Genomic DNA, 11,864 nt, shown 5'->3' on the forward strand with positions numbered 1-11,864 from the left:
TTTTCCACATCTTGTTTCATACTAGCAGTTACGATTGAAAATGTTTTGGTCTTGAGTACGCACTTACCTGAATATCACAAATTTCTTATGTTTGTGAGAGAAAGTTGGTGTTTTCATTTTGAAGAAATTCTTCTGTTGTTGTCTTGTGTCATTCATATATCATTCTTGATGACTGTATATCGTTCTCGTGGCATTGTACGTTCGTTGCATATGCTCAAATCAGCCGTATCCCGTTTGTAAACAGATCAATTCGGAATTAAACTAAAATACAAAAACTTTGTGGCTTTGAGCGCGCAGATACAGCGCCACTGAACGTCAACGGCGTATTACATCAGCATTACGTCATTACGTCGTGTTGGCTGGCGGTATTTTTGTTTGGAATGTACACTGAAGTTGTGGTCGAGCATTGACTTAAAATATAAATATGGTGAGTACTAGTACGACTAACTAAATGCTGTTTACAACATGAAAGCACGAGCATCTTTTGCAAATGAGAAACAAACGCGTTTGCACTTTACAATATTGTTTCGCTTATGATCATTTGAAATCGCTGGTTAGTTAACGTTAGCTGCACAGCTAACGAGTTAACGTAGCTGTCTGCAGTAGATTCACGCGTTTATTGGCATATTTGTTTGTTATTATTATTTTACTTTAGTGTTCGTTTGTTTTGTATTCATAACGTTTATAGACCCCAGGTCTACCTAAGCAAATAGAGATGGAGAAAGAGGTTCAGTCTTCAGAGGACACAGGCTGTATGGATGCTGCAAAAGCTGTGTTGTTGGAGGAGTGTGAGGAGCAGTTCGGGCTGCTACAGAAGGTAATTTGATACAGTTTAATGTGCTAAGATCAGTTCTCATTGTAGTTTCCAATTCGTGGATCAAAGGCGCACACCCCTAGGTTGTTTGAATGTTTACACGTAGCGTTATTGATAAAAAAAAATGCATGGGGCGTGTGCGGTTCTGACACCTTGTCATTTTGCTTTTTGATTCAGGATTTCGCCAGTTCTTAAAAGTATATTACACTCTTTAACAGTTTGAGGCTGTTAAATTAAAGTAGTCTTACGCTCTAAGGTAAAAAAAAAACAGGATTAGAAAAAAGTAAATTTATGAAAAAAAGACAATTTCTCCCTAAAGAAAGAAAAAATTGTCAACTGCATATGACAATTACCTTTTCTTAGTAATTAAGCTAACTTAGTTTTCTGAGCTATTCACTGATATTTGTTCTTATTTTAATCATAAACTAATTTTTCATTAATGTTAAACTTATTCTGCTATTTTGCTTCCTAAGTAAACATGTTGATTTAAGAATATTTAAACATTTGCACATTCTAGTGAACAGCAAAAAGTCTAAAGAATCTTACAAAAAATAAAACTACATTTTAAGCCACAGAAAAAAGTTTACTAAAGTGTTTTAACAAAACCTAGTCCTAGGTTTCCTAGGTCTTGATTTTCCTTTGTCCATATGGTTCCAACAGGGCTTTATCATGTGTTCTTTTTCTTCTTGATTATACATTGATGATGTTTAGCTAGTTCAAATCTAATTAGCTGCATTATAACTACAAATGAGACCATCTTTTCTAAACAGTAGGCCTATTTATTATTTATTTCATATTCTGAAATTGAGGACACTTCTCATTGTGTGCTACCGAGAAATTTATGTTTGGAGAATGTATTAACATTGTGTTTTTTTTGCAATTATTCATCACTTTTGGATGCAACTTAAGTTAATATAAGCATTTAATAATTTCTTTCAGCTTCAGAATGAGATAATAATGGCTGACACAGAGGCTTATGACGATCAGTCAAATGAGGTTTGTCCTATTTTTTGGTACTTTTGAATTAATAGTTTCAATGTGTCTGTGTATCTTTTAAAATGTATTTTCTCTTCTTTTGTGCAGGCAGTGAATCGCCTGATTGCAATCACATCTGAGTTAGAGCAATGGCAGGAAATGGAACCAAAATGTAAGCAATTAACTGTTTTTATATGTGCCATTTCAGAATTATATACTATAAATAATATGGGTGTAATGATGCACAGACACCACAGTTTGGTACATACCTTGGTTTTGTGGTCAGGGTTCAATATGGGTTTGTTAAAACAGGAAAAAGCAAAAATAAAATCCCCAGTGTTTGCTTTTTTTTTTTGCTTTTGTTTCTATTTATTTTGAACAGGCAGAGTTTTTTTTGTACCAATTAGCTACAAAACTGAAAAGTTTTGTGATGCAAAAGTAAAAAATAATAGAATAACGAAAAATAGAACTTTTATAATTAGGAGAATGTGTTTTAAACTTTCAAAGATTGAGCTCAACACTTTCCTAATACAATAGAAAAACTTCAATTATGCATTAGGTTTAAGATTCAAACCTGAAATCTCTTAATATATAATGCTAGCCCTTGAGGTCTATGGTTCTATTGTTAATGCAACAGTGAGTGCAGTGGTGTTTAACATGTTCAAGCTCTGCTTTTGTACGTGTCTGTATATAGAGAAGGGAACACAGATTGGCATATGACATGGCCCAGTCCATTGTTCTTTTTATGTAAACATGTGCTTGATGGACTTGAGTGACCTTTTACATGTGTCTTTTGCAGTGCCTTGGACATAATGATCATTTGAGATTACTATGTGTGCTCATTTTGTTGTAAATGTTTGTTGTAGATCCTTTGATCCTCAAAATTATGATCAGCAATGCTGTAACTGGCTGTGAAGACAGTGTAATGACATCATCTAAATAATATTCAGTCATCCATGTAAGCAAAATGAATAGTGGATGAAACAGTTTGTTAAATATGATAACTTTGCTGTAGTCTTTTGTACAGGAGTATATTTAGCAATTTATTTAGTTTACCTTTAGAGCAGATTTCCTTTGGGATCATATTCAAGTTAATTCCATGGTGTAAGGCATAACTGGCTGTTTAAATGAAGTTTGCATAAATTAAAACATATTGGCTTTTGAGAATTGGTCTGCATCTCCTGCGCTGCATCATGCGTGTGCACACAAATATCGCAATCTCTTTGTGAAAGCCACGTAAGGATTTGACTATTACAGATGAGCAAATTGCGATATCGATGCTGAAACGATATTATGCAGGCCTAAAGCCACATCTGGTGTGACTATGAATCACATGCTTTATCAAAGACTTTAAAAAAATGTTTTGCTTTCTAGTGCTGACAACAAATACTGAAGTCTTATTAGCTGTTGGAAAAAAGGAGGTAAGTTGTCACTAAAAACACACACACACACACAGTGAGTGTAATAAAACATTATAGCATTTACAATTTTCTACACTATCTTTCCTCGTAGCTGCAAAGACTCCACGATCAACTTAAAATGGTCCTGTCATGCTCTCAAGCGAAGCTGGATGCCCAGAAAAAGATTTTGAAAAGGTGACATTTATTATTTAATATTTTTCTTTTGGTGTCATTAAGAAAATCTATCTTTCAAATCATAAAATTGTATTCATTTGTCACCAATATATTTTTAATAAATAAAAATGCAGAATTTAGTATAATCACTTTTTCCTCTTTTTAATGAAATTAACAATATTTCTTTCATAAATGTGAGGTCAGAAAAAAGTGTGCTGTTGATTTTATTTATTTACTCATAAACATATTAGTTACACTGATTTCAGTGATTCATTTCTACTATTTCACCCATATTTTGGCAATTAATATACAGACACTTTAATGTATATAGTTTGTACATTTAGTGTGCTGTGGTGACCAAATAAGGACTTCTTGTTTTTTGACAAGAATGTAGTTTTTTTTTTTTTACTGCTGGGTTCCTTAGTTTAGATGTTTTAGTACTTATTTTGTGTTAATTTTCTTTTATTTCAAGGGATTATTTGTTGTTATGATTTTAGTTCGGTTTAAAATGGTTATGAATAACTCAACTTTTAAATAAGACTGAGAAATGCACATTTGTTTCTTAAGGATGATTAATACTGTTGCAAAACAATGCATGCATTTCTTACTCTGTAATACTGTTTAAGACATCTGTACACTGTGTGACAAAATGTTTTTTTTTCAGGGAGCAGACATGGCAATCAGAGAAACAAAAAGCATTGAATGCAGTGACAGAGAAAATCGTCAGACTACAACAAGAAAAAGAGAAATCAGAAAACAGGTGCTTAGTTTTCTTTTCTAATGCTGGCATTAAAACCATATTGTTTAAACCATATCTAATAAAAAATATGACTACTTAAGAATTAATAAATTGTTTTTACCCTTTAATGTGTATGCCGTTCAAAACCTTAAGATATTTCTTATTGTTGTATTGATTTATTTTGGCTGAAAATAAAAACAGTTAGTAAAAGTGGTAGTTCACCCCCCAAAAAAAGTTTAAAAAACCTCCTAGTTGTTCCAAACCTTTTATCATTTTTTTTTCTGGTGAACACAAAAGAGGCTATTTTAGAAACTGGTGACCTTTTGGCTTTCATAATAGGAAAAACAAATACTATGGAAGTCAATGGTTTTCAGCATTTTTCAAAATGTGTTAAACAGAAAAAAACTGATTTGTATCAAAGGTGAGTAATTAATGACAGAACGTTCAGTTTTGGGTGAATTATTCCTTTAATAAACTCCATTTGCTTATTAGTATTTGACTTCAAACGCTTGAGAGAATACAAAGAAAGCCCAAACTCTATGTCTTCTATGTAAGAATGTACACTCACCGGTCACTTTATTAGGTACACCATACTAGTGCAGGGTTGGACCCCCTTTTGCCTTCAGAACTGCCTTAATACTTAGTGGCATAGATTCAACAAGGTACTGAAAATATTCCTCAGAGATTTTGGCCCATATTGACATAACAGCATCACTGTTGCTGAGATTTGTCTGCTGCACATTCATGATGTGAATCTCCCGTTCCACCTCATCCCAAAGGTGCTCTATTGGATTGAGATCTGGGGCCTCATGTACGAAGACTTGCATTGAATCAATACTAAAACATTGTGTACGCACAAAGCTGTAAATGTGTGTACGCAGTAAAAAAAAATCAGATGTATGAAACACTGCATACGCGGAATCCCACGCATATTCTCTTTGTTCACCCGAATTAACGTAAAACTGAGCGCACACGCAAAACCCTTCCCTGCCTCCTCCCCCTAATAAATATGGTAATAACTCCACTTTGGCAAATCCAAATGAAAAAGCAATGGCAAAAGCAATCAAGCAAGAAGAGAAACTTTACAGAATGTGAATTGGAGGTGCTCCTATTGGAGGTAGACCAGAGAAAAACTGCTATTTGCAAGTTTGTCCTCCAGAATTAATAACAAAAGAAAAAAAATAGAGTGGGAGAGTTTAGCTGACGCGGTTAACGCAGTGGGGTCTGAACATCGCACTGTGAGTGAATTAAAAAAAGAAATGGTCCGATGTAAAGGTACAGGTTTAAGAGGAGAACAGTGGCGTACCGTCAAAGTGTGGACCGAGCAGGCGGGGGAACAGAGGATGCTGAACTAACACCCTTTGAGGAGAGAGTTGCCTCAATTGTGGGTGACACCTTACTGTGTGGAGTAATGTCCGTGTCTGTGGAAGACACAGATGTATTAGAGGAACACTTTGTTAGGGCGGTAGAGCAGCACCCTTCTGGTCTTAACAAGGCAGCGCCACAGGCATTTCCGCTGCCCAATCGCTCGCTGACCAAGTGCGAGAGTGGTCAGTTTGTGGGTTGTTGAGGGGGGTTAACAGCCACGTCTTTAATGGATAACTGCTGTCTCCTGATATGCAGTTAAATAATTACGCTAAAAGAAAATTGCTGGAATAATCAACAACAATATTTATTTATAAGGCACATTTCAAAAGGTTGACCAAAGTGCTGTACATAGGAGTGCTAAAGACAGAAGCAGAATATAAAAGAGACATTTAACAAATAAAAGCAATAAAACAGTGATCAAGGAGTATTAAAAGCAAGAGAAAATAGATAGGTCTTTAAAACAGACTTAGACACAGAAATGGAGGGGAAAAGTCTAATAATATCTTTAAATACATCACTCACCAAGAAGCCACTCATCGCACACCCTGCCACCTTGGAGCCTCGAATGTCCTCTAATAAGGCCAACACTGCCATTGCCATTGACTAAGGGTTGTAATCATTTGCAAATGCTTTTATGTTCTAAAAAATTAAAAAAATAATAAAAAAATTTACCCATTTTATCAATTATAAATTAATAGCAATATTTTTTCCACATGTGTTGGTGCGATACTTTGTAGTGTGCAATTTAACATAATTGTCTCTAGGAGTCGCCAATAGAAAAAAACAAACACACACAAGAAATACACGTACACCGGACATGAAGTTGGCGTGGACCAACGCACATTCTCACGTTAATTTCATCGTTAGGAAATCCAAACGTGAGTGTGAAATCTGGCGTATGCAAAGTTTTTGTGTGAACGCAGTGTTGATACATGAGGCCCCTGGTGACTGTGGAGGCCATTTAGGCACAGTGAGCTAATTGTCATGTTAAAGAAATCAGTCTGAGATGATTTGCGCTTTGACATTGTACGTTATCCTGCTGAAAGTAGCCATCAGAAGATGGGTACACTGTGGTCCTAAAGGACAGACATGGTAAGCAACAATACTCGGGTAGGCTGTGGCGTTGACACGATGCTCAATTGATACTAATAGACCTAAAGTGTGCCAAGAAAATATCCCCCACCACCACCAGCCTGAACCATTGATACAATTCAGGATGGATCCATGCTTTCATGTTGATGCCAAATTCTGACCCTACCATCCAAATGTTGCAGCAGAAATCGAGATTCATCAGACCAGGCAACGTTTTTCCAATCTTCTATTGTCCAATTTTGATGAGCCTGTGTGAATTTTAGCTTCAGTTTCCTGTTCTTATCTGACAGGAGTGGCACCCGGTGTGGACTTCTGATGTTGTAGCCTCTTGTAGGTTGGACGTGTTGTGCATTCAGAGATGCTCTTCTGCGTACCTCGGTTGTGAGTGGTTATTTGAGTAACCGTTGCCTTTCTATCAGCTCCAACCAGTCTGGCCATTCTCCTCTGACCTCTGGCACCCACAAGGCATTTGCGCCACAGAACTGCTGCCTCTGGATATTTTCTCTTTTTCGGACCATTCTCTGTAAAACCTAGAGATGGTTGTGCAAAAAAATGCCAATAGATCAGCACTTGCTGAAATACTCTGACCAGCCCATCTGGCACCAACAACCATGCCACTTTCAAACTCTCACCTAAATCACCTTTCTTCCCATTCTGATGCTCGGAACAAACTGCAGCAGAAATGCCTAAATGCATTGAGTTGCTGCCAGGAAATTGGCTGAATAGAAATTTGCATTAACAAGCAGTTGGACAGGTGTGCCTAAAAAAGTGGCCGGTGAGTATATGCATGGTGTAGTTTTTATTTTTTTATTTTATTATTTATTATTTTTTTACAAATAACATCAATAAGCAAATTAATTCTTATTTACTTTCAGTGTTTCGCAGGATATGAAGAGAAAAATCCATAAGTTAAAGGAATATCATAGCAGCCTCATGGAAATGCTGAGTGACATGTTAGCTGAGCACTTCCCACTTCCTGATCCTCAAGGAAACGGCAGTAAGAAAAAAAGAGTAAGTGCCGTCAGGTCAGACAATATTGGATTTGATTTGTTTTTTTTACTTTAACTCTCTTGTTTCATATGACTATTGGATTTGGATTTTCAGGCTGCTGCATATGATGCTGCAGAGATTAACCTGATTTCACTGAGTGAGATTATCGAGGTATGTTCAGATACCCATCACAATAAACCCTTTCTTTTTATATCTCCACCTTATGTTTGTAATCTTCTTAAGAGGGATGAAATGCGCTATTGAATTAAAACATTGGTAATTAATTTGTTTCTTGATCCAAGGTGCTTAATTTACTAATCTTTCATTATTAACACAATTAACAAAACATATTTATTTATTGCAGAGGTTGACCAATAAAACATTAGAGACTCCTCATGACCCTTATGTGACTATTGATGACACTTTTTGGCCACCTTACACAGAGATGCTTCTTCGCAATGGAATTGCGATGCGACATCCAGAGGACTGCAATAAAATCCGTCTGGAAAACTTCTTTTGAATCTAAAGAGCACTTCTCTGAATCTAATTTGAATATGTCAGATTTTGTTTTATGTATGCTTGTTAGTAACTCATTGTATATTTCTTTTATTATTTAAAATTTTTTAATAGCTTGGCCATTATGGGTTTTTTATTGCTATTCAATAATGGTTACATATCAGGTCCACCACTTAGACTGCATATGTCTTTTTAATTGTGTTGCTTTTTGTTTAACTTTGTATATACATTTTGTTAAAAATGATCATATGAATTCATAAATGATTTAATTAAATCCACTTTAAACATACACTGTGTGACCTATTGTCTCTGATTCTGATTTGTCGATCTAGTAAAGAGGTTTTTATAATTTGTCCCAAAAAACAAGTGTAATAGATGTATTTGGCTAAAACAAATAATAGCAAATCCATTTTCTCAGTTACACTACCGGTCAAAAGTTTGGGGTCAGTAGGATTTTTAAATGTTTTAAAAACAGATTTTCTTGCTCACCAAGGCTGCGTTTATTTCATCAAAAATACAGAAATAATTGTAATATTGTAAAATATTATTGTACTATAAAATAACTGCTCAAAAGTAGTTTATAATTTACTTTACTAATTTATTCCTGTCATTTTTAAGATGAATTTTCAGCTTCATAACTCCAGTCTTCAGAATCACATGATCCTTTAGATATCACTAATATTAATTATTATTATTATTATTATTATTAATGGTAATAGTAATAAATGCAACAATGACTGGTGTAATATCATTTGAAACTACACACAATAAGAAGCAGTTATTTAAAATTGTAATAAATATTTAACAACTTTACATTTATATTTTACAACTTTACATTTAATAAATACCGCCATGATGAACAGAATAAATTTCTTGAAAAAAAAAACTGAGTGGAAACTTTTGACCTGTAGTGTATATGAAGCTTATAAATAAATACATTTATAATTAATTAAACACTTAATATATAATATAAATACCTCAAGCAAAAAATAATAATAATTCTGAATACATAATGACATTTATGAATTTCTTCTGTTGAACAATATATACTGACGAATGTTAAAAAAGCAGCCTTTGATATCCATAGCTTTCCAGAATTCTTCAAAATTTGTTTTATGCTCAACAGAAGAAAGAAACCCATAAAAGGTTTGGAACAACATTTTCGGGTGAGCTATCCCTTCAATCATTGTGTTTTTTTTTTTCCCCCTACAGTCATCACCGTGTAACAAGAAGTCAAATTTCTCTACAATTAATTATACAGGTAAATCAATAATGAATAAATAATGAAATAAATGAAATAAATAATGAAATAAAATGAGTGCTGGGTAGCTAATGAAGTTTCAGGAATAAGGGAATGTGTATTTGTGACCATGCTTTTTAAAAAATGTCAATAAAAAGTGAAATTTTTAAAAAGTGAAATTGCTGTGTTTAAGTGATGCAGGTTTTTAATTGCTCACCTTCCTATGATGCTTCGTCACTGTACTATATGAAGTAGGCCTGTTGTCCTGGCAAAGCTTAACACGAGTAAATAAAAAAGACAATGTACGCTTACAAATGTTTCATGTAGTAAGGTAAAAACTAGTGTGCCCACTACCAACCCAGGGAAAACCCAGTGTAATGTCGTCTCGTCTCAACAGAGGGCGCGGAATGTCCACTTTCACTTTTGTTTTTCTGTCGCTCCACATTGGGATTTATTAAAAGCGCCGGTAAACTACTCTGCTGTTCCTAATTTGATATGCAGTAACGTTACACCATTACACTGGGCAGTAGGCTGTAGACGAGTTCCGACATAACCTTAAAATATAACCATAAACTTGAAGATTCAATTAGCTACTTCCTGACAGTCTTCATATTAGTTCGAACGAATGTGTATCTTTTCAGAAAAGTCTTATATCGGTGGGACGGTTCGAATATTAAACCTACATGAAAACAAAACTTTAAAAAGCAGTGGGTTTGGACTGAATAGTCGCCACCAGACTGATAAATGAATAATTAGACATTCAAGGCAAGCCCACTTTTGGGCATGGACTAGTTGTCTTTATTGCTGCAATTTCACAACCATACAAGGAAACAAAAATGATACACAATACAACAGTGCCCCGAATACCAATTTTCAAAGTTAGGCCAACATAGCAACCCCCCCCCCCCCATTTCTTTTTTCCTGTTTTTTTTTTTTTTTTGGTGTGTGTGTGTGTTAAAAGAAACTTCATTTTCATCCATAGTACAAAATTAAATAACTGTCAATGGCTACTGGTTTTCAGCATTTTTTTTTAATTTCTGTTGTGTTGAACAAAATAAAGAAACTCAGTACAGATTTGGAACAAGTGAAGGGTATACATTAATTATTCAAAATTCTAAATATAGCAATACAATGAAAATAGCAATCCAAAAACAAAAAGGATTAACACATTAAAATGTTAGTTTAAAATAATGTCCATTCTTGTATTTACTAACATTAAGTAGACATTTAAGAAAAAATTTGTACACCATTAATCAGTTAAATGCCTTATTAAAATATACAGTTGTGCTGCTTAACAGTAGTTAATGCAGTGGGAGTTAACTTGGTAACACCAGTATTGTTCATAAACACTGATAAACAACTAACAGTATTTATTCATATTTGTTAACGTTGGCTAATGAAAAGAAAGTTTTCATTGTTAGTTCATGTTAACTCACAGTGTATTAACTGTGAACAAGCAAAACTTTGGATATGAGTGCATTAGTAAATACTAAACTATGATTAATAGTTCGTTTTATAGTTCGTGTTAGTAAATACATTAACATTAATTAATGTAACATTGTAAAACATTTGATATACTTATTTGATATTTAAGGTTAAGGAAAATTAATAAAATAAAATAACAAACATTGGCAGAAACGCACTAAAGAAGAAATAAAATTCAGTAAAATTAAACAATTCAAAGCAGTTTCACTTCACTTTGCGTTGAAAGGGGTGGCGGTGGTTCTGCGTCACGTGTCGCTGTCCAGGGTTCTGAAAGCGTCTGCAGTTTGCACTTAACAACTGCATGTATATCATCTCCACCGGCTTTTTAATCGGCAGTTTGTTGGCTTCATTGGTTTAGCCTACTCGAACCTATTAAAAAAAATCCATTGTACAAATTTTACAGTTTTACAAAAAAAATATCCAGGAAGGATATCCAGTAGGTTTTTTTTTAATGCTTAAATATATTAACGCCATGCGCACATTCGACTTTCTTGCATAATTTCATTACAGGCATTCCTCAGTCAGACAAAACAGACGAATTGATTGCATTTAAGAGGTCCGCTGGAGCGATTCTAAAAATAGCCTGACGAGAACGCGCGCCGAACTATTGTCAGATAGGCTACTCCTAAAAATACAGGGATGCGTGAGATCTGTGATGGTGAAATTGTCGAGCAAACACACCGATATAAAAAAGAATCTGGTATAACTCGCACATTGACACTTGTGTTGTTTGCCCATTTCACATATGAGTAAGCGTACGATCGATGCGATATGTGCCCGCGGATCTGCATTTCCATTGACTCTTATTTTTTTCTCTTCTGAGAGGAAGAGAGAGAGAGAGAGAGAGAGAGAGAGAGAGAGAGAGAGAAACGGACTCCGCCTTTGCCTTCGCCCAATACCGAGCCCCCGGTTCAGTGAAGGGGGAAATCACAGATCTGCTAGCTAATGCCGGAGTCCCTCTGTTTGCGTCGTCTCCGGGCGTAGAGATGATGGGCTTCCCGTAACTGGAGGTGGAGGGGAGAGGCGGGGGGTGGGGGTAGCGAGAAAAGAGGAGGGGTGGGTTGGAAAAAA

General features: G+C 35.0%; 1 protein-coding gene across 1 annotated transcript; it reads left to right on the plus strand.

Annotated features, from left to right (window-relative positions):
* The first annotated feature begins 351 nt into the window (after positions 1-351).
* cenpk (centromere protein K) lies at positions 352-8,524 on the plus strand. Its single transcript, XM_056475912.1, has 10 exons — positions 352-427; positions 689-817; positions 1,754-1,810; positions 1,898-1,961; positions 3,164-3,210; positions 3,302-3,384; positions 4,028-4,123; positions 7,438-7,573; positions 7,667-7,723; positions 7,917-8,524. Exons 1-10 carry the CDS (start codon positions 425-427, stop codon positions 8,070-8,072), a joined length of 828 nt encoding a protein of 275 aa, XP_056331887.1. The 5' UTR covers positions 352-424; the 3' UTR covers positions 8,073-8,524.
* Positions 8,525-11,864: the final 3,340 nt, after the last annotated feature.

This window comes from Danio aesculapii, chromosome 1 (assembly GCF_903798145.1).
Source record: "Danio aesculapii chromosome 1, fDanAes4.1, whole genome shotgun sequence".
Classification (NCBI taxonomy): Eukaryota; Metazoa; Chordata; class Actinopteri; order Cypriniformes; family Danionidae; genus Danio; species Danio aesculapii.